We start from the raw sequence: 22,784 nt of genomic DNA on the forward strand, positions 1-22,784 counted from the left end.
GAGAGTAAACCCATTTGATCATAAAGGGGTTTAGTTATGGATAAACATGCATAGTACTGTGCTGTAAGAGAAACAGGATAAGCTTTGTAAGAGGTGAGCTGCTAGACGGTACTCTTTAAAACTTGTAGCTCCCCTAAAGATAACAAAGTTTGAAAGAGTACAGCTGCTAGTCAATAAGATTATCACTTATGAATAGAGCAAACAAACCTTTCAAGTTGCCTGTTAATCCTTAACACTTGGCAGTGTAAAAATAGCGTTGTTTTGGCTTTATTGAGGAATGTCAATTGAATTCAAATATTTACAATATCTTCTAAAAATAATTTTATGGATTTACTTTTGCAAATCATGGAGTAGAGATCTATTAAAGAATGATAGTCTGTACTACATAACCTAAATATCCTCTGTAGATTTTTTTTTAAATGTTGGCATGTATGCCATTTCTCCATAATAAAGTATATATGAAAAGTAGATGTACAACGGTGTAGAAGTAATTGCAGAAGGCACTTCTTAGTATAGTATGTGTAAATTCGATGTGTGCAGAATCCATAAGCTGCTTTCTGGTTAAGTGTGAGCAGCCCTAAAAATGACTTGTCAGTCAGATGCAGGCAGGACTCTAAAAGTAATTCTTGTTCAGATTCATAATACATTCTTGTTCTTTAGTCGTTGATATGAGGGAATGTGGAGAAAAGTGTTCAAATTCATGATTATTTAACTTCATCTCTCCAGCACCATTTTTGAAAGCAGTTAATCACTTACCAGGTCTTATGAAGAATAAGAAGAATATAACCACATTTTGTTTTTGGCAGAACACATGCACGTGTGTGTGTACACGCGTGCGCACTCTAAGCTTGCATGGTTCCAGAAACAACTGATTTAGAAACGTTGAATCTGCGAAACTGGCTGAGTATGCTATTTTTTCTCCAAAGGTGTGTATGTGTGTTTGTGTGAGTACAGACACCACAAGCCCTTCCTTCGTTGCCAAAAGTTCAAGATCTTCCATAAGGAGTGTGTGTGAGAGAGAGAGAGCATTTAAAAGTTAAATGCAGTGTTTGCCAGAGCAACTCAGAATCAAGATGATTTGTAACCATCAACTGCTTCCCTTAGCACCTGCTGGCAAATCTTTTCTTGCTTGTGTATAACTGACAAGGCCAGGCTGGATGCCAGAGATGTTTTAAGAGAACTATATAGCCTCCCACAGCACAAATACTCAGAGCTGTAGACAAATTAATTGATTTCCATCGTGTTTGAATTATTCTGGGCATCTTGCAGAAGGGTTAGCTGTTTTGCGCTATCCATTTTTTCACTTTAACAGACTATATTGTCTAACATGAAGCTTACTTGAGAAGAATCCTTCCTTGAGACTAGAATTCAGGAGCTGTGAAACATTTGCAACCATGATTCATTTAATAAGCAGACAGAGCTTCCAGGAAGGACAGAATACAGTCCTGTGATTCTGTGGTGGATCTGCATCTGAATTCTGTGTCTCTCCCCCCGCCCCCACTTCTGAACAACAACACACACCCTTGCAATTGAATGCAGATGGTCTCATCAAGACTGTGCAAATGGCCAGTTACCTTGTTACTATTCTTTTCTCCATAGTGAGACAGTCTTTTGATTATTGAGATGCCTTATGGTCAAACTGGATATGATGGCCTGTTCAGAAGACACTTCAGGCTCTGTGGTTAGCAAAACTGTGGTTCTCTGGAGTTAGCACTAACTACAAGTCGTGCTGTCGCACACAACACTTTGAGCCATGGTTAGAGCTAACTGCTACAGATGGTCCATCTGTGGTTAGTGAGTGAGCAGGGTTTAGTAAAATGCATCTCACAAGACATCTTAAACCCTGCTGCTAACCAAAAGCCGTAATTAGCAGGGTTTAAGGTGTCTTCTGAACAGGCCCATTATGAGCAGCCATGTTTGCTAATTCACATGTCTGCTCCCTGGATAAAGTAGAAGGGGTGTGTGTCTTCATTTTGCAACAAAAGGTATGTGCAGGGAAAGGGAGCTGAACTTTCTCCCCCAGCTCCCCATCTTGTATTGCTGCACCATATTGGTTGACCCTTCCTGGAGAGGAGAGAAACTTCCAGTGACCAAGTCCTGCAAGGCAAGGCTGGGGAAAGAGGGAAGTCCTCCCTCACCACCCGCATGCATTTTGTTGTTGTTAAAATTAGGCCCTTTGCGTCAGTTACATGGAAGAAGTCATAGCTTAGCGGTAGAACACCTGATTTTTGTGCAGAAGGTCCCAAATTCAATCTCCAGTGGCTCTAGTTAGGACTGGAAAATTCCAGCATAAGACTCCATTGCCAGTCAGTGTTGACAATACTGGGCGAGGTGGTCTGACTCATTATAAGGCAGCTTTCTATGTTCCTGCATACACAAACAGGGAAGATACCGAATAAACAAACATGTCATGTCTAGTTTGGCCCTAAGTTGTTGAGATTGCAGCACTATTTCAGCAGTGTATGGGAAGGCAGAGGCGAGAATATGATCATCATGTGTACATCATCCCATGTCACAATCACTCGTGTGTCTTTTAGTGCATGCATTTATTCTGGGAAGCTGGATACAGCTTTCCAACTCATGTATGCATACTGATGTGGCAGGATTGACCCAAGACATTCTGCTGCCTACGGCAAAGGACAAGATGGTGTCTTCCCATGTCATTCTATGTACTGGACTGGCAGTTGCATCTTACTTGAGCATTGACGATGGGACAGTCCTCCACCCGAGGTCAGAAGGCTAATTCAAGGTTCTGTAGCACACAAAGCTCTGTCCTCTAAGAAAGGAGATTGGGTGGAGGGCTCAGAAGGAACAATTTGGGGGCTGCCAGTGCCCAGCCTCTGGTGCCTGAGACACTTGGCTCACTTTGCCTCACAGCTCACACTCTTAGCTATAATGCTACACCAGCAATAAAGGTCACTTCAAATGTTATATATTTCCCCCCTGAAGATATGAAATACATATGGATTCATATACTATAAGCTTTCTCCTACACCAAAGTATTTCATATGTTCAGGAAAAAATTATAACGTCTGAAATGGCCTTTAGAGTTGGTGTAGCATTATAGCTAAGAGTGTGAGCTGTGAGGCAGGAAGACGCCAGTTCAACTTTCACCTCAGCCATTAGGTCACTAAATAATATGGCGATAATAATAATAATAACTTTATTTGTTACCCGCCTCTCCCTCTGGATCGAGGCGGGATAAAACAAGAATGCGATCATATAACTAATTAAAACATTTAAAACTAATACATTATTAAACGCAGCACATTATTAAAAGGCAAATTTAAAATTCAACTGGGTAGACCTGCCGGAAGAGATCAGTCTTTATGGCTTTCTTAAATTCCGGAAGACTGTTAAGTTGACGCATCTCTCCTGGCAAGCCATTCCACAAACTGGGAGTGGCAGAAGAAAAGGTCCTCTGGGTAATAGTTGTCAGAATTGTTTTTGTTGGCTGGAGTAAATTCTTCCCAGAGGACCTGAGTGTGTGGGGCGGATTGTATGGGAGAAGGCGGTCCCGCAGGTAGCCTGGACCCAAACCATAAAGGTGATAACCAACACTTTATACTTCACCCGGAAACTAATTGGCAGCCAGTGAAGAGATTTTAAAACTAGTGTAATACCAGGCTATCTTACAAGTTGGCGTGCATAACTCACTTCAAGTGCACTAAAACACCCTGTAAAAACAAAGTAGAATTATTATGCTATTTCTAATTCACAGGATGACAGCTTTTCACTCTTTTTTTTCAAATTTTATTTTATTTTGAAATTTTTGAAAATTAATACTCTATTTTCTCCACCCGCCCATTTTCACTCTTTTGTATCTTCAAAATATCTTTGTATGGCCAATACCCATGCTGTGGATAATGTTAAGTTCCAATATTGGAGGCTTAAACATGCTGATTCAGTCTGTAAATGGCGACTTGCCTATTCATCTGTGGTGAGTAAAATTTGCATGCGAACACCAAGCAAGGAAAGATTTCTAAATGAGCGAGGATGCTTATTTCGCCTCAAGCCACTGATGTGCCAGGAACGTTTAACATAAGTATGTCTGGGCAAGCAAACCAGTAAAAATGTTTGTGGACTAGTAAATTTCATTGGCTTATTTTATTTTAAAGGTTGTTGACCTACACTTCAGAGTTACTGAAAGGGGGACATGTGATAATTGTAATAGTCTAATAAATGCTAATTTAGCAAAGTGTTTCAGTATTACCACTACTTCTTGAATACCCTCGTTTACTTGCATGCCAGATAGTAAGGTTTATGTAAGGGGTTTTATCATAAGCTTGCCTTCCTATATAAATAAACTGAGCGACAAAAACAAGACAGAGTTAATTCAGAAGGTCAAAGAATTATAACAACATAATAAAAAGAATCCAGATAATGAAACGAAGTTAATAAGAAGCAAAAGCCATAAACAAAGGTGTTTTGAGAGAGATGGCTAAGCGTAAAGATTGTCCCTAAGAGAAGTACTAAATTTTAAAAGTTAATATAGAAATTTTTCTAGATACAAGACTAAGAGGAAGACAAAGAACTGAATATTAATCTTGCTGACCATACAAAAGGAGCAATTTTAAATTGTATTTGTATAGTCTGGTTTGAAAATCCTATTCACTGTCTTTGGTGTATTGTCTTTAAATAATTGTGGACCACTTGCAAATAACGTATCAAGAGGCTTAAAGATGGGGCTAAATAGCAATACTTTCTAGCTGGAGATGTTTGATGTTAAAAATGAGTACTTGTACTGATACAGTTTTCTCTGAATTTGAAGTGGCAAAAACCTGCGGACAAATTTTGTGTGGAAGGAGAAATCATAAAAGGGCAGCAATGACAACATTGCAAAAAACCTTATGATAAAGGAGATCTGAATGTTCCTGATATTTTTTTCATACTATTTTGCTTGTTGTTTTAAAGTTTTGTCCCAGTGGTTAATGGTTGATATGAAAGCATGGTGAATTTTAGAACAAGATTTCTTTTTAATCCCTTTTGAACATTTACAATGGCATTCTGACTGGTTTCCTATCCGTCCCATTCCATCCCAAGCCCATCCCAACAGTGTCAAAATTCTATGGTTACTGGGCATGCTCCAACTGGTTGTTTTTGTGTTGCTTTTTGTGTGTGTGTGTGGGGGGAGAGTTCTGCCCTTTAGGATTTCTTTTCTACAAACTTCTTTGAGTTTCTGCAAACTGTGGAGTTCCCCTAAGCTTGCCTTTTTATGCATTGGTGATGCTGTTTCAGCGGCATAAGCAACAGCATTCACAGCCTGAACATCTGAAATAGAGGGAATGATAAAATCCTTTTTAAAAAATAATAATGCTGACCCTGTTCAGATGACCGGCTAAACCATAGTGGTTAAGTATTGGCTTAGTTTGGCTTAGTTTGACATGTGAACCATTCCTAACCATGGTGGCTATATAACCACAGTTTAAACACGCTCACTAACCATTTGCTGCAAAAGGGTTAGCAGCCTAACCATGGCATGTTGTCTGAATAGGCCCTCTATTTAACATGTGATAAATTAAATAATATTCTGAGACTTGAAGTTTAACCATAGTTTTGATTGTGCCTAGGCACAAACATTTTGCTAATGCATGGCCTAACGAAGTTGAACATAGCGCTGCTGGAAGGCAGCTCCATTAAAGTAAATAAGAATAGATCTAGGAAAGGTGGTAAAGATTATGAAGATCTGAAGTATCAATATTCCTTAGTACAAATGTTTTCAGTTAAGGAAAGACATAATGAATTTAAGGAATGCAACAAAATTTGAAATGAGATTATTATAAGTGATGAATTAAAAGGAATGCTATCAAAAATATACTTCCATCTTAGATTCAGAAAGTGAGTTGGGGAATACTTCTAAGAAGAAAAAGGGAGGAAAAAATGGCTGTCAAAATATAGCAGAGGATATATGGAATCATATTTCTATTACAGGTCCAGCAACATCTCCCTGTATCAATTTCAATGAAAATAATTTATATGGTTCTGTGTAGACAGTATCATATATCATATTGGTTAAATAAATGTATTAAAATGGTTAGGGTAAATATTGATGTTGCAGTAACCTAGCAGCTGACCATTGAAGTGTGGAGCACCTGCCTGAAGATTTATTCGTGTGTGTGTGTGTGTGTGTGTGTGTGTGTGTGTTGGGGTTGTTATACAATTAAAATATAACCAATTGCAATATTACATTTAATCCTGTTCACATTTTGTAGGGACATATTGATTGATTTGTAGGGTTATATTGATTTGTTAATATGGAGCATCATATCTTAATTTGGATTCCCATATCAGCAACAATTTTGTTTACTTCAAAATGGCAAACAGAAGAAACTCCTACAATTCACCGACACACCACTTTTGATGTTAAAATTAGACCTCCACACACTCCGTTTTCTCTCCCATTCAGGTTTAAATATATGAGCAGCAAACATGATTGTTGCATCTAGATGGTCCTGAAAACTATTGATTTGCCTGAGGTGACTTATAGGGAATAACGCCATAGTTACCTTTCTTCTGCAGCATTTTCTCTCTGAACATGTTTTCTCCACAAGTTAAGCAAGCAAGCAGTTCTGAATTTAGAAGCTTTTTTGACTCAGAATCTGAGAAGTAGAGTCTTGGCCAAGAGGCCAAAAATAGTCTTGCTGTTTGTGACACTTTACTGCAAGTCCTGCCTCAGCCATTAATTTCAGTGTTTCACCTCTAACATAGCTCATACCTTTTGGTTAGTTACTCCATATTTATACATGAGAATCCCTCACGTAATGTATCTGTATCAAGCAGCCAGGGTGTGAGAGGGTGGGTTAAGCCTGTCGTAACTACATGTCAGTGCAGGGCTGTCGGTGGTGCAGTCATGGAACATATTCTATTATTCTATTTCCTGAGTTCGTATGTAAGTGTTCCTATGAAGTAAGAGTGAGAATGCTTTTGAATGTAGGGGCAGGGGGGATCTTGGGTAGTAGATCTGATTGTGCACTGAAGGCATGCACCTTGCATGCAGTCTGTTGTACCTCATATCCCCATCCATTAAATAAGGATGCAATTTGTTTGGTTAATAGGATGATAAAATGAAATTCATTAATTAAATGCAAGACTCAGGTGATAAGATGCTAGTGGGCCCATAAGCGCACAGCTGAAATTGGGTTGTTCAAGGTTAGGCGATAATTCTGTGGCACAGCTGTGTTTGGAAAAGAGTGTTAGTCACCATTAGTCACTTCCAACTGGGTAAGATATTTGCCACATTCTCACACTGCATTTTTCGGATGTATTCCTGGTATTGCATCTTCAGAGTTAAGTGGGCTGCCCAATGGATGGGCAAGATTCTTGTCCCAGGTCATCTAGCTGCCTTTTCCAAGTAGGCAGGACTGCTTTCACCCATAACCAGGATGGCCTGTTCTTTTGGGGGGTCTGGATAATAGGGAAAGTGACCTCCAATTGTTAGGGATTAAGGCACGGAATATATGTAACCCATTCATATGTTACTGGTGGGAGCATTTCAAAGGAAAGAGAACTCCAATTCATTATCTCCTCTACCCTGTAATGTCCACAGATCCTGTTTGGCATAGAACTACTATGTGTATAATAGTTGTGCAGAAGGGAGAGTTTGGCTGCTTTTTAGCATAGCATTTTGACAGGGGAAGGTGCATCTGCCTAAATTTTAGTTTAGACTATACATATTAGAGATATGTACATTTCACTTCTCTTCCTTACATGCAGAGACTTGCTCCAGTACTGAATATGAAGTGGTGCTACACAGCTTTATGCATAGAGAACGTGTAGAGTCTCAGTGGAGAAGGAAAGCAGGGTGTTTCAGAACAACAGACCCAAAGGTTGTTCAGGCACACTGCTAATATTACTATGGCTTATAATATTACTTTGGCTTGTAATACTACTAGACAATAAATGTGATGACCTTTTCTAGTGGGCGAGCTAACGATAGTTCCTGTAGCTCAAACGAAAGAGCTTAAAAATTAGGTCAAGCATTTTAAACCTGGCTTATGTAAACGAGGAGGAGTATGATGGGCATGTGTTGAATGTATTTTTCCAGCTTGCTGCTTTAAAAAACACAAAAAAACTAGCTATTTTTAATTTTGTTATTCCTGGCTTGAGCTTAGGCAGTGGGCTAAGTTTAAAGTTGCATACATTTTCAGATACTGGGACTTGGCTTGGTCATAACGTAAATAAGTGTTGCCCAAGAATGTAGCTTGTATTTCTGATTTAGTTTATAAAAACAAAAGAACATGGATTAATCATACTTCAGGATGTAAGCACATTTTTTAAAGTAAAAGGCATATATCCACATGGGTCCCTGAAGATTGTCAGAGCCAAAAATAACATTTTAAGATTTAAGCAGGAGGTAACATTCTGAGACTCTGTATCACGCAAATGCATTGCAACCCCTGCTTCCCAAGGGAGCATGTCTAGTTGTGGGTTTCCTGATTTCAGCAAGCTGCTAATAAAATTGGAAGGAAAAATAAGTCTCTCTTTTCTGTAATGCTGATCTGAAATTTCAGAAAGGCACCGTATATTTTATACCCAAATGTTTTCTGATACAGACATCCTGTTGCAGTGGAGATGGAAATGGTGGGCTTGGAAAGGAAACAAAAGGAAGTTGTTTCAATATATTGCCCCAGTACAGATTCTTTCCAACCATAGATTATTCATCGGTGTATTTTTGTGTTCGCCATCTAGCAGATGTGTTAAACGAAATAGGTGCTTTAATAATAATAAAAAATTTGCTCGTTATGGTTTGGTGCTCCCTTCTGTTGTGGCACTTATTTATTTATTTATTTATTATATTTGTTAGTTACTTTATAAAATACAACACTCAAAGTGACAAGGTCAAATATAAAAACAAAATTAAAACAATAAAAAATTCAACAATTAACGATAAAATCCAGCTTAAAGGGATAAAACAAATGCCAGCACCAATAAAAATCAATTGATTGCATAAAGGAGTCAAAACCAAGTCGCTAAATGTAAAAAAAGGGGCCAATAACCATCATCAACAAAGACTAATAATACAATGATATTAACGTGATGGCAGCTGCTGAATAATTTTCCATGCACAGTGTAGTAATCAATTGCATTATTTCAAAGCCTTGCATGAATTGACTCTTATTGTGTTGCAAGGAGTGTTCTACATTTGAACTATCGCTCTTGATTACGAAGGAGAGAAAAGGAAGAATTTGAAGAATAATTACCTCTGAAATTGTCCCTGACCACACTAGGGCCTTTGGGCTCTAAAAAGTCATCCCAAATTAGTTACTCCTGCTCTTTGCTTTATATTGCCATTTGTGCAGCGATAGAAAGTGACATTTATTTATTTATTGCATTTTTATACTGCCCAATAGCCAAAGCTCCCTGGGTGGTTCACAAAAATTAAAAACATTCAAAGTATAAAACAAACAGTATAAAAACATGATATAAAATACAATATAAAAGCACAACCAGGATAAAAGCAGCAGCAGTGCAGAAATACAAATTTGAAATACAAATTTAAACTAGCAAATTTTAAATTAAATTTATAGACTGTTAAAATTCTGAGAGAATAAAAAGGTCTTCACCTGGCATCTGAAAGAATATAGTGTAGATGCCAGGTGAATCTCCTTAGGGAACTCATTCCACAGCTGGGGTGCCACAGCAGAGAAGGCCCTCCACCTGGTAGCCACCTGCCCCACCTCCTTTTGCAGGGGCTCATGGAGAATGACCCCAGAGGATGACCTTAGGGTCCGGGCAGGTACATATGGGAGGAGGTGTTCCGTCAGACAGCCTGGCCCCAAGCCGTTTAGGGTTTTAAATGTTAAAACCAGCACTTTGAATCGGGCCGGACCTGGACTGGCAGCCAGTGAAGTTGGAAAAGGACTTACTACTCTGCTCAGGCAGAGAGCAGGGATAAAGCTCTCTCCCTTCCTGTCTGCATCTCATCCAAGCGAAAGAGTATCAGATAGGCATCACGTTATCCCTCAGTTTGCTCATAGGCTCTAGCCCCGAAAACAGGTTTAGTTGGAAGTGATGTAAAGGAACAAAGAAAGCAGACTTTACTACAGCTTTCCTCAATTTGCTGAGAATCCTTCTGGAAAAGAGAGGCAGGGCAGGTCGTCAGTTGCAGAGAGCATTAATAGTTGGTCATAACTTCTGTGATAGGTTAGTGATAAGGCCAGGAATAGAACCTGAAAACCTCCTCCCATTCTTAGCAACACTGCACCCAGGGGTCAACAAACTTTGCTTGGCCCCAAGCCATTTTTGTGGTTGCCATCAACCCTCCTCCCCCTTCCACCCATTCCTCTGGTATATGCCGTGAACTTAGAAGAGTAGCAGAGTCTTTCTCGTTTTCACAAGGATTTGGAGAATGTAAGACACAGCAAGACACTCTTCCCATCATCAAGCTGAGATGCCCCTTACTTACCTACTCTTCAGTTGTTTGAAGACTTGGGGGAGGGTATTTTTTAAGTTGGGCATGTGGGGAGGGCCAGTTGCCATTGGAGGGCAGCACCTGTATTTTAAGTGAACTATTTATTTATAGCGAAGGTCTAAATCCTTTCAAAAAAATATTCTGGAAATCAGTCATCCGCCAGTGGTTTACTTTCAGGAGGCTCGCAGTTCACATATTGCAAAGTGTTGAGCTTTAGTAGTACTGTACCATTAACATATATGTATATATTTTGCCCATAGGCTAAAGAGGCAACAGTAGCTTAAGCAAGTTAGGGTGCAATGCTATGCATGTTTACACAGAAAAAGTTGTACAACTCCCAACATTCCCCGGCCAGCATCCTTAAGAATGCAACTTTAGTAAAAGCTGTGATGTACAGAGCATCAATTGAATCATCCTCTCCCCCCCCCCCCCCAATGTAGGCGACCCCTTTCCAAAGATAGGGAGAGTAGAACTTTGCTTTTGCTTCCACATCTTTGCCTTAGCTAAGAAGGCCTGTAGCAACCTACCCGGCAATGCACCCTAAAGGTACATTGCATGGGGGTGTTAGGGAGAGAAACCAATGTTTTTTATGAACTGCTGCCTTCTCTGAGACTTTCTAAAAGTGGGATAACACTTTTAAAAGATTAGTATTCTAATAAAGGCCCGGTGTGTTTCTCCTTTTCACATGCTATCCTTGAAAACAGCTGCTACTCTAAAGAGGATCAAACACTCTCCTCCAAGTTACTGTCTCTTTTAGAAACACACATGCCAGCTACAAAGTGTATTCATGTAAACTCGTGTCATAAAATGTTTTGTTCCAGAGATGACGTTTGGCAGTTGTAGTAGCTTATTGACCAAAATGGTCATTTATTCTTCCAAAAACTTGCATTAGAAAATTTAAGCTACTCTCCTTCTGCCTTCATTCCCACACTGGCTTTTTACAATGATCTCTCAAGTCAACTGAACACCAGCAATGGGAACCCTTATGGCGTTGCTGGTTATGGTCAGCTCCTGTCCAGATGTTGAGTATTATTCCTAGAATCTACACTGTAGGCCTTCCATAGTGGGGGCTGGGCCTATGTTCCTGTGACTGAATTAGTGAGACCATGTCTTCCCAGCAAGTTCTTGAGCCTTCAAAGTGCCATCCCAAGTTTTTGGTAAACTGTGATTCTTTCTACAGCAAGTGCAATTCATAAGTTGTCTTGTTTTGTTTTCATAATTGTGCCATTGTCACAGATACCTATTGGATAGACCATATCATCTCTGTGAAGTGTGGCACACACCCTCCTATGCCTCTTTGTGTTATTTTGAATTGCCCTGTCATGTTATTTATTTAAAATATTTCTATACCACCTTTTGGAAAAGCCAATCACGGCAAATTACAAAAAGAACAACAAAATTCACAAACAAAAACATAGTAAAACCTTGCTCTTTTTCTTCTTTCTTTTCTTTTTTTCTTTTTCTTGTTCCTTTCTCTGACCCATGCTTCTGCTGTCTCGGATGCTGTACATCTACCTTTCCAGAACTCAAGCCTACACCTCTTACAGCCAAAAGGACTCAAATAGTTCCCCATCCCTTTCGATTGCATGAGGACGTCACTTAATACCACTAACGATTGGTGGGAGATTCAGGACAGATAAAAGGAAGTACTTCTCCACATAGCACATAGTTAAACTATGGAATTCGCTACCATAAGATGTGGTGATGGCCACCAATTTGGATGGCTTTAAAAGGGGCTTAGACAAATTCCTGGAGAAGGATAAGACTATCAATGGCTACTGGTCCTGGTGGTCATGTGCTAGTTCCAGAATCAGAGGCAGTATGCCTATATACATCAGCTGCTGGGGAACATGGGTGGTAAGCCTATGCGGCAGAGTCTTGCTATTTACTGTTTTACTCTGTACAGCACCATGTACATTGATGGTGCTATATAAATAAATAATAATAATAATAATAAGGTGCTGCTGCATTTGTGTCCTGATTATGGGTTATTGGTAAGCAGCTGGTTGGCTACTGTGTGAACAGAATGCTGGACTGGACGGAATCTTATTTATTTATTTATTTATTACATTTTTATACCGCCCAATAGCCGAAGCTCTCTGGGCGGTTCACAAAAATTAAAACCATAATAAAACAACCAAGAGGTTAAAAGCACAAATACAAAATACAGTCTAAAAAGCACAACCAGGATAAAAACCACGCAGCAAAATTGATATAAAATTAAAATACAGAGTTAAAACAGTAAAATTTAAATTTAAGTTAAAATTAAGTGTTAAAACACTGAGACAATAAAAAGGTCTTCAGCTGGCAACGAAAGGAGTACAGTGTAGGCGCCAGGCGGACCTCTCTGGGGAGCTCATTCCACAACCGGGGTGCCACAGCAGATCTTGGTGTGATCTAGCATGGTACTTAACGTTAGATTACTGCAATGTGCTCTTTGTGGGGCAGCCTTTGAAGATGTTTCAGAAGCTGCAGCTCATGCAAAATCTGGCAGGCAAATTGATAACAGGGACAAGAAGGACCAAATTTATAACAACGGTTCTGTCCCGCTTGCACTGGCTGCCTAGATATTTCCAAGCCTGATTCAAGGTGTTGGCTTTAACCTATAAAGCCTTACATGACTTGGAACTGCAGTACTTGACATAGCACCTCTCCTGGCATGAACCTGTCCATACATTACATTCATCGTCCAAGGTCGTCTCCCAGGGAGGCTTGGAAGGACGCAAAAAGGGAGAGAGCCTTCTTGGTGGTGGCCCTCCAACTATGGAACGGTCTCCCCAAAAAGGCCAGCCTGGTGTCAACATTGTTATCCTTTTGGCACCAGGTCCTGGTTTTTTCTTACTAATGATAGTTTAAAATTGTTTAGTTATATGTGTCTATGCATGCGCTATCTGTTTATATATGGTATGTAAATGGTTTTTATACTTGGTGTAATGTATTTGTAAGGTTTTTTAAAATTGTAAACTACCCAGAAAGCTTTTGATATTGGGCGGAATAGAACTGTAATAAATGAAATGAAGTGGCAAAGAGAATATTTCCTTTGGTAGAATGAAGCTCAATGTTGCTACATGTGAAAAACAGCACTTGAGTCAAACCTAGTCGATGATGGCACTTTTCCTGCAAGAATAATATCCTTTTTAAATGTGGTGACCAGAACTTTACACAGTATTCTAAGTGTGGTCACACCATAGATTTGTACAAAGGCAGTGTGATATTGGCAGTTTTATTTTCAGTTACTTTCAAATTATGCCTCACATAGAGTTTGCCTTTTTTTACTTGATATTTTGATCGAGCTGCCCAGCACAATCCCAAGATCTCTTTGTTGGTCAGTCACTGCTAGCTCAAATCTCATCAGGTTATATTTGAAGTTGGTTTTTTTTGCCCCAACGTGCATCACTTTACACTTGCTTACATTGAACCATATTTGGCAGTTACATGCCCATTCTCCCAGTTTGGTGAGAAACTTTTGCACCTCCTCACAATCCTTTTTGGTTCAACCACCATAAATAATTTGGTATCATCAGCAAATGTGACGACTTCACTGCTCAATCATAATTTCAGATCATTTATGAACAGGTTGAAAAGCATTGGTCCCAATACCGATCCCTGTGTGACCCCACTATTTACTTCCCTCCATTGGGATAATTTACCATTTATTCTTACTCTCTGCTTTCTGTTCTTTAGCCAGTTACTAATCCATAAATGGTCCTCTGCTCTTAGTCTATGCTAAGTTTCTCAGGAGTCTTTGGTGAGGAACTTTGTCAAAAGCCTTTTGGAAGTCTAAGTAGACAATGTCTACTGGATCACACATGTTTATTGAAATTCTCAAAACTCTAAAAGATTTGTGAGACAGGACTTAGCCTTGCAGAAGCTGTTTTGATTCTTTTTTCTATATGCTTACTAATTTTATCTTTAATAATGCACTCAACCAATTGACCAGGAACAGACTTTAAGCTAACTGGCCTGTAATTTCTCAGATCCCCCTGTTTCCCTTTTTAAAAATTAGCATTTTAAAACCAATTGGCCATCTTCCAATCTTCTGGTACAGAGGCTGACTGCAGGGACATTTTGCATATTTGGTCAGAAGATCAGCAATTTCATATTTGCGTTCTTTAAGAACTCTAGGATGGATACCATCTAGGCCTGGACAGTAAAATTATCAGTAAGGTTGAGAACTTCCTTTTGGCACCACTATTTGCCCCAGGTCCTCAGACTCCCTGAAAACATCAGTTCACGGACAGGTATCTGTCCTATATCTTCTGCAGTGAAGACTGATGAGAAGATTTTGTTCAGCTTCTCTACCATTTCCTTGTCCTTCTTTAGTAGTCTTTCAACTCTATTGTAATCCAGTGGTCCAACTGCCTCTCTAGCTAGTTTCCTGCTCCTGATATATTGCCTGATATATTGATATATGGCCTTGCTATTGTTAGCAATATGCTCTTCAAAATGCTTTTCTTTTCTTTTTTTTGCATCTCTTATTGTCTGCTTGCATCACCTTTGTGCAAGCTTCTGCTTTGTTTTATATCTCTCAGTTGGGCAAGACTTCCATTTTGTGAAGGAAGCCCTCTTTTCTCTAATAGCTTCATTGACACTGCTCATTAACCATGCTGGTGAACTCTTGGACGGTGCTACCTTTCCTAACTTGTGATATTCATTATAGCTGAGCTTTTATCATTGTGGTTTTATTTAACTTCCAAGCATTTTGAAGGGATTTAACCTTCTTGGCTCCCTCTTTCAACTTCCTTTTCACCAATTTCTTCATTTTAGAGAGGTTTTCTCTTTTTGAAGGCAAATGTGACTGTGTCTACAAATGTGACTACTCCAGGGAGAGTGTGCAACCCAATCCAGAACAGGCTGAGCACCCTCCATCCAGTCAGAAGAACCACCCACTAACAGCATCTCAGCCTTGTCTTGATTTTCATTCTTTAGCCCTCATCCAATTCATCGCTTCAGTCAGAACCAATCTAGCAAATCCACAGCTCACCTGATGGAGATGAAAAGGACAAATAGAGCTGTGTGTCATCAGCATACTCCAGACCTCTGGGTGGGTGACCTACCTCAATAGAATGGGGGACAAAACTGACCTCTGTGAAACTCCATACTGGAGACTCCACAAAGCTGAGAAATATTCTCCAAGCACCACCTTCTGGAGCCAACCATCCAAGTAAGAGCAAGGGACAGTTGAGTGCAACTAGGGTGGTGGAAGCAGATGTTCCTACTGCAGCCCCTCCAGCCCCCTGAAAATGCTACATGGATCAGAGAGCCTGCTGAATTGGGTGAACAGTTGGGGGAGATCCCCCAAAATGGGGCTGAGGCACCTTCCACAAGCAGAACCCTTCTGTCCACAGAAGTCAGATCCTGGATTCAATCCCCGTCTCTACTACATTTTAAGTGTTACATAGAAGGGAAAATGCCATCCAGTGCAGTTTTCTACTATTACTGCAAAACTTGGCAGGAATAGCTGCATCTGATGAAATGTTCCCCTCGGTCCATGTCCCAAAGGTAGGAAAGCCCATCCAGAGTCTGGACTTGGCAGCTAGGGAAGGAAATTGAACACTGATGTTGTGGTTCAAGCTCCTACCCTTTCATTTTCTGTTCCATCATTTTGCCTTCTGTGGGGAGAGACATGATTCAGGACTGAAATGCCAAGGTTAGCCTTCAGGTTTTGGCATTCATTAGAAAACAGCAGAGTCTTTGTTGGTTTGCATACAATAAACATTGCAAAGTAAATAAAGTCCTGTTAAGCTTGTACACATCTGTAATCTAGAATGAAGGCATGTGTCCTGCAAATCCGATAGAAGATGGATCTGCGGCATGACTCTGAGAACATGGATCTCAGTTCCAGGTAGCAAAGGCTGGTCAGGACTTGGGCTGGCTCCCAGGTCCTGCAAATTCCTGGGAGTGGCAGAAGCTGCTTCAGCAACAGTCTGGGTTCAAATGCACAATAAATAGTGAAGCATCCATATGGCATGCCCCAGGTGGTGGGCAAGGAGAAAGGAGATCTCCAGATGTTTTGGACTTCAACTCCAAGCATCTTTGGCCATTTGACATGTTGGCAAGGACTTCTGGGAGTTGAAATCCAAAGGATCTGGAGTATCCTCTGCATTAGAATGTCTGTTTCTGGGTTCTGGGACGTGACCACATAAAGAGGATTTCTGAGATGAAAGAAAATGTAGCTGAAGATCAAAGTAGAAGCTCCATTCTCCATGGTTGTACTTTATTGTGAGATTTGGCTTACATCTTCATGTGCCATGGTATAAACTTCTCCTGTTGACCTTCAAAGCTTTTCACGGTCTAGCTCCTGCCTATCTCTCCTCTCTCATCTCACACTATTGCCCCGCTCGTGCTCTTCGCTCCTCTGATGCCATGCTTCTCGCCTGCCCAAGGACCTCCACTTCCCTTACTCGGCTTCGTCCTTTTTCCTCTGCTGCCCCTCATGCCTGGAACGCTCTTCCAGAACACTTGAGAACTACCAACTCAATCACAGCTTTTAAAACTCAGCTAAAAACTTTTCTTTTCCCTATAGCTTAAACTTTGAGTTTGTTCTGACTCTATACTGTTAGCTTCACCCTACCCGGTGCCTGTTTACACTTCCCTGTGCCTGTTTGCATTCTCTTTCCCTCCTTATTGTTTACTACAACTTTATTAGATTGTAAGCCTATGCGGCAGGGTCTTGCTATTTACTGTGTGGTCTGTGCAGCACCATGTACATCGATGGTGCTATATAAATAAATAATAATAATAATAATAATAATAATAATAATAATAATAATAATAATCATTACTAGTGCCTGCTGTAATATAGTATAGTGTTGCAGCACTTCAAAAACCTGATGCCGCAAATCCTTCCACACTGGCAAATAGATGAGTTTGACTTTCAATTCCAGTGCTTTATAGTCCTGCTTTCCACTGCTTGCCATCCCGACAAAGTAAAATCTCCACCCACTTAATCCGTGCCAGATTGTGGTGTCAAAGGTACAACACTTGTAGATGTGGGTTTTAATTTTATTTTCTTCATTGGATATATTATTTTTAAAGCTACTTTTGAAATAGTGGTGAGTTTGCTACTAAATGGTTTGTTTTGTTACTACTGCTATTCCATTCCTACCAAAGAAAATGAATTGCTTTCTCGTTGCCTTTGCCCATCTATCTACTTTCCAAATTCATACTAGTTCTTTTTGAGATGTTGAGTAGAGGACATAAAAACAAAAGAATGGTCTAAAAAGGAAGGTTCTCAGCAGTTTGTATTGAAGCACACCAATGAAGAACATAAAGCAATAATCTATTTTAAAATATTGCCTGCATAGACGTTTTTTAAATGAACTTGTTTAGTCCATCCATGCTGAAGGGGTTAGGATAAATAACCTTAAAACAGAAAGCATAATACAATTATTCACCGGTAGCATCTAATACAACATGATCCCAGCTTGACCCATATTGCTAAATTCAGCTCCAAAAGAGCTGCTTTATGAAGTTGTCAGCAGAAGGGAGCTCCCATAATTGTCAGGCTATTAGAATGTATTTTAATATTCCACTTTATTGATAGTGTTGGTTGTTTTTTAAGCAATATTTCTATAAAGAATAGACAAGCCCCTTTCTCCCATCTCACCTGTACAACCACTACTTTTAACAATTCAGTTGATGATGGAGAAATGCTGTCACAAGTTCTAGTTTATCAAGCAAAGGAATGAGGAAACTGTAATAAAGGTAACTAATGAGAGAAGAAGGGGGAGACATGGGGAATGAGGGGGTGTTGTTCTGTGCATCACAAAATTTAAAGAAGTGTGACCAAATCTTCTGAAAGATATTGGTTTTATCTCTATTATGTCTGTGTTCTGCCTTCTCAGTTCCTGTAGACCTAATATTAAGATGTGATAACTGTGCACACTCCTTTGGAACAAAGAAGTCGCCTAGCCACAAAATTACAAAATTGGAAGACTGAAGTGTTGGAAGCTAGATATTTGGAAAATTCTACACCTGAAAACATAATACTGGTTTTATGATACAATTAGGAATTGTTTAGCATTGATTCTCCCACCAAATCAAGAGAGAGAGGAAAAGTCTAATGGGGTGATGTGTTCATATCCAAATGTGTGTGTGTTTTGAAGCTGTTAGAGCAGTACGACAATGGAACCAATTAGCTAGGGAGGTTGTGGGCTCTCCCATACTTGAGGCATTCAAGAGGCAGCTGGACAACCATCTGTTAGGGATGCTTTGAGGTGGATTCCTGCATTGAGCAGAGGGTTGGACTTGATGGCCTTATAGGCCCCTTCCAACTCTACTATTCTATGATACTTTATGGATCATTTTGTTTCTGGAACCAATTGTTAAATATGGTCACAGACAACCAGTTATTTCCCACCAAATCCTTGTTTTACCATCCCTTCTACACACTGGTCTCTTGCACAAAAAGGTGGCACAGTAGGCTAAATCTAATGGCAGGCTTGCCTTCATATGTTTAAAATATGTATAAAACATTCAAAATACGTTTTAATAATAAAATCGGGGGTAGGGTGACTTTGAATCCTCTATTCGTAAAGTCTGTGTTTGCATTGACTAGAATGGAGTGGGGTGACTTTGAATCCTCTGTTCATAAAGTCTGTGTTTTCACTGCTGTGTGTCTGCATAGAAAGGAGAGGCCAAACAATATTGGCGTGCCTCGGGCAATTCACAGGAGCAAATTGTTATTTAAGGAAAAAAGGAAGTGTTAATAATTCTTCTGATGCAGTAGCTGTTGTTACAGACAAGGCAGTGTTTTGGCAGTACCAAAGATACCATTTGAATACAAATCCTGCTACATGGTCTCAAAAATGTTCTAAAGCTGTCACAGTATGTTTAGAAGATACGAAATCAATTCAAGCTTATTTTCTGTTAGTTTCTTTTGTCCTTTTCGTCTGCTCCCATGTTGCTTCTGTTTTTTAAAAGTGTTGCCTGAGACTTATTTATTTATTTACAACATTTTTACCCCTCTCTTCTGCCAAAAAAAGGCTCCCAGAATGGCTTACAAAGATTAATAATTGTATTAATAATATAATCTAAAAGATATGTCACAAAAGGAAAGGGGATTAGGAGGGAGGGAAAAAGCAAATCTCAGGCAGCAGTTCTTAGTTTCAAAGTTCATATAGGTGTTCTTTCTGGTAGGGAAGAGTGAAACATGGTCCCATTGTATGGTTCCAGGTTGGTCTCCTGCAATGAGCAGGGGGTTGGACTGTATGGCCTTGTAGGTCCCTTCCAACTCTACTATTCTATGATTCTATGATCTCCCTTGCAAAGGGTGCAGCTTTCCAGTGGCTCGTGGTTCTCCGGTCAATTTAATCTATGATTCTATGAATCATATCTTTCTATAACTATATATCTGTTATTCTTCGTGGGGGGAGGGGGGGCTCTCAACAACAAAGGTATCTCCATTCATTTCAGTGGGGTTCAGATGAGCAGCCCTACAAGAAGAAAACAATGTGCACATGTGGTTGCTCCTCCATCAAAATGAATGGGAAAACCTTCTCATGCAGTAGCTTCACCTGTGGAACACATGGAGAACTCTGGATTGCAGCACAGGTTCTACACACACACACACACACACACCTGTTGGCTTTTAATTTGAGAATGTCTTATCCAGAATAGTAGTGTATTACAGTTAGAGATGGGACAATCAGGAATTCTCAAGCCCACTGAGATTCTCCAAACTCCACGTTGAAGCTTGGTTTGTCTCTCTACCATTTTCATTTGTGACCCGTTTTTGTTTTCATTCAAATGGGGCAAGTGCACCTTTCAAATGGGAAAAGTACTAATTTCTGTGTGAATTTTCAAAAGTGTGCACATTTTCTCCATGGACTGAGGTGTGAAAATACTTTTAAAAAAATAACATTTTAAAGTGCATTTTTCAAAACATATGCCTTTTTCTAATGCAATTGCAAGTTCAGAAATGTGCAAATCCCCCCTCCAAAAGCACACCCGTTGACATTCATGTATGGCTTTGCAAATGGTGCAGGTTCTGCTGATTAGTGAAATAAAATTCTCATACATCCCTAATCGTAGTAAATAAAGCATTGAGCTTTGATTCCAGTTCGGTGCATGGTTATGAGCTTGATCTAAGTAGCCTTACTTGCACTTTAGAGCTGTTTTTTTTAATCCCTATTGATATTGTTGGTTGTAAGAATGAACTTTTCAATTTAATCAATAAACAGCTAAAGTTTAGTTGACGGGGGCAATTTTAATGAGTGAGGCTGAGCATAAAGAGCATTCTTCCAATTTTTTAAAAAGCTATTTTGGTTCTTGTGTGTTTTTCTCTAATAGGGAAAATGTTAAAGTTGCCCTTTCCTTCTAATAATCACTGGTAGCTTTTATTTGTTAGCTTCATTTAGTATTGCAGAAAAGCATCTTTATTGATGTTTTGATGATGTGCACGTTTTACCAAAAGTTAATGATTGATCAGTTAAAAGGCAGATGAGTTATCAACTAAAAATCCCTTTAATTTGTTAGCAGCCCTAGCAGTAATAAATACCCTTTGTGGAGGAAATCCTTTTCTGCCAGCATGGTCCCAGAGACCGGCTACACTTCGTTCCTTCCTGCAATCATACTGCAGGTGGAACGTAGCATATTTTGGCACATGAGATGTACAGCCCCTTGTTCATTGGGAGCGATGATTGAGCTGTCGCATTTCTCTGCCTTTGTAGCCATTGGACAATGATCTTGGACCAGCCTAGCTCTGTTGTGTTTCATAAACTACAGGACCAAATCGCCTTATAAATGCCAGCTCTGTTTGGCAGAACCCAAGCTATTAACTGATCCTCCCCCGTTCCCACCCTTCCATCGCCAATAGTAAATAATTTCTCTCTCCATTAGTCAATAATAAAGTGGCACATTTTGCAGAACACTGCAGAGAGAATATTTCAAATATCCTAGTTTAGTTGCAGTAACTACACGCCATTGCCTTTTTTTCCCCCTCTCTAAATTTTGATTATTAAACCTATTTTCCTCTGTTAGCCAGGGGCTCAGCGTGTTATGGCTTTCCCCCCTTCCATTTAGAGAAAATGTGTTCACACAGCACTCCTCTCACAATCTGTCCTGTTCTGTTTTTACTTAGCACTTTGTAGTGATTATATTGCAGCCTCTATTTTGAGGCACTCCCACCCCACGCCATATCCTGCTGCAGAATGTATACTATAGTATAAAATGCATGTATTCATTTATTGTCGTCCCCCCCCCATGTTTCATTTCAGAGGTTTACAAATGAGGACCACCTGGCGGTTCATAAACTCAAACATGAGATGACACTGAAATTCGGTCCTGCCAGAACAGATTCGGTCATCATAGCAGGTACGTATCGCAATCCAGGTCATCTTGGAAAGCGGCACATTTAATACAGCCCAGTTGTAAGATCAATACTAGGGACCAGATGCACTGAATAATGTCTGCTTCACTCAATGCTGTGACCTTCATTTAATCAGGAAGAGGTGGAGGCAACCAAGTGAGAGACTTCTAGATCTCTGCCTTTTTAAATGTATTAGGGCGGCAGTGTCAGGTTTTGCATCTTAAGAGTGAAAGATTTACAGACAAAAGGTCTTTCAGGTTTCTTCGTGTGCTTTTTCAGGGTGATGGAGCAAAAGCTGACAAGCTCAGCTTCCTCTTCTCGTCCCAGGTGTCAATTTTCTCAAGCTTTTAAGCTGTCAGTTAATAAATTTGAAACTCAGTCTCACCGGTTGGCTGTGGCTGGAAGTGCATTTGCAAAGCCCAGATGAGTCTTCCTTAACCCAGGCAGTCAATGCAGCTTTGAGGGCAATGCCCCTGGCAGAAGGCTGTTGCCATGGAGGGATCTTCTCCTACCCTCTCAATTGTCCTGCCTCGTGGATCCTCAGAAGGGATGGGTGGGGTGGGCAGAGTCGGCAGTCATTGAAAGAAATGGCTTTTGCTCTGTTGAATATCAAAAAAAGAATAAATACATCCAAGGTTTCCACTGGAGAACTGATTCCTGTATAAAAGTCCTCGCCATGCCACAGTTCACATTCCTTGGTGTACTTTCCATACATTTAGTATCAGATTGCAAAACCCATAGAATTTTGGCAGATCTAGTTTTTTCTTTTACTACAGCCCTGGCGAAGGTGGGGGGGGGAGCTTTAGCTACTGATATTCTTCCTTAAAATAGAGTTATTGGAGGTTGTTAAAACATGGTTGCTGCTCTATACCAGGTCAGACTATTTGTTCATCTAACCCAGCCTTTCCCAGCCTGGTGCCCACCCAAAGTTCTGGACTACAGTTCCGATCGATATTTGGTCATGCTGGCTGGGGTTCATAGGAAGTCCAAAACATCTGGAGGGCGCCAGGTTGGGGGAAGCTGATGTAAGCCTGTCATCTATTCTGATTGGCAGTAGTGTTC

The 22,784-nt window shown here is 40.0% G+C and overlaps 1 protein-coding gene across 1 annotated transcript in view; it reads left to right on the plus strand.

Annotated features, from left to right (window-relative positions):
• LOC134394320 (cyclic AMP-dependent transcription factor ATF-7) overlaps window positions 1-22,784 on the plus strand; it is a 127,302-nt gene that overhangs the window by 75,352 nt on the left and 29,166 nt on the right. Inside the window, exon 3 of the mRNA XM_063119682.1 lies at window positions 21,631-21,727. Within this exon, the coding sequence (XP_062975752.1) occupies window positions 21,631-21,727 (97 nt within the window). The remainder of the gene's footprint in view (window positions 1-21,630; window positions 21,728-22,784) is intronic.

This window comes from Elgaria multicarinata, chromosome 3 (genome assembly GCF_023053635.1).
Source record: "Elgaria multicarinata webbii isolate HBS135686 ecotype San Diego chromosome 3, rElgMul1.1.pri, whole genome shotgun sequence".
NCBI classification, from domain to species: domain Eukaryota; kingdom Metazoa; phylum Chordata; class Lepidosauria; order Squamata; family Anguidae; genus Elgaria; species Elgaria multicarinata.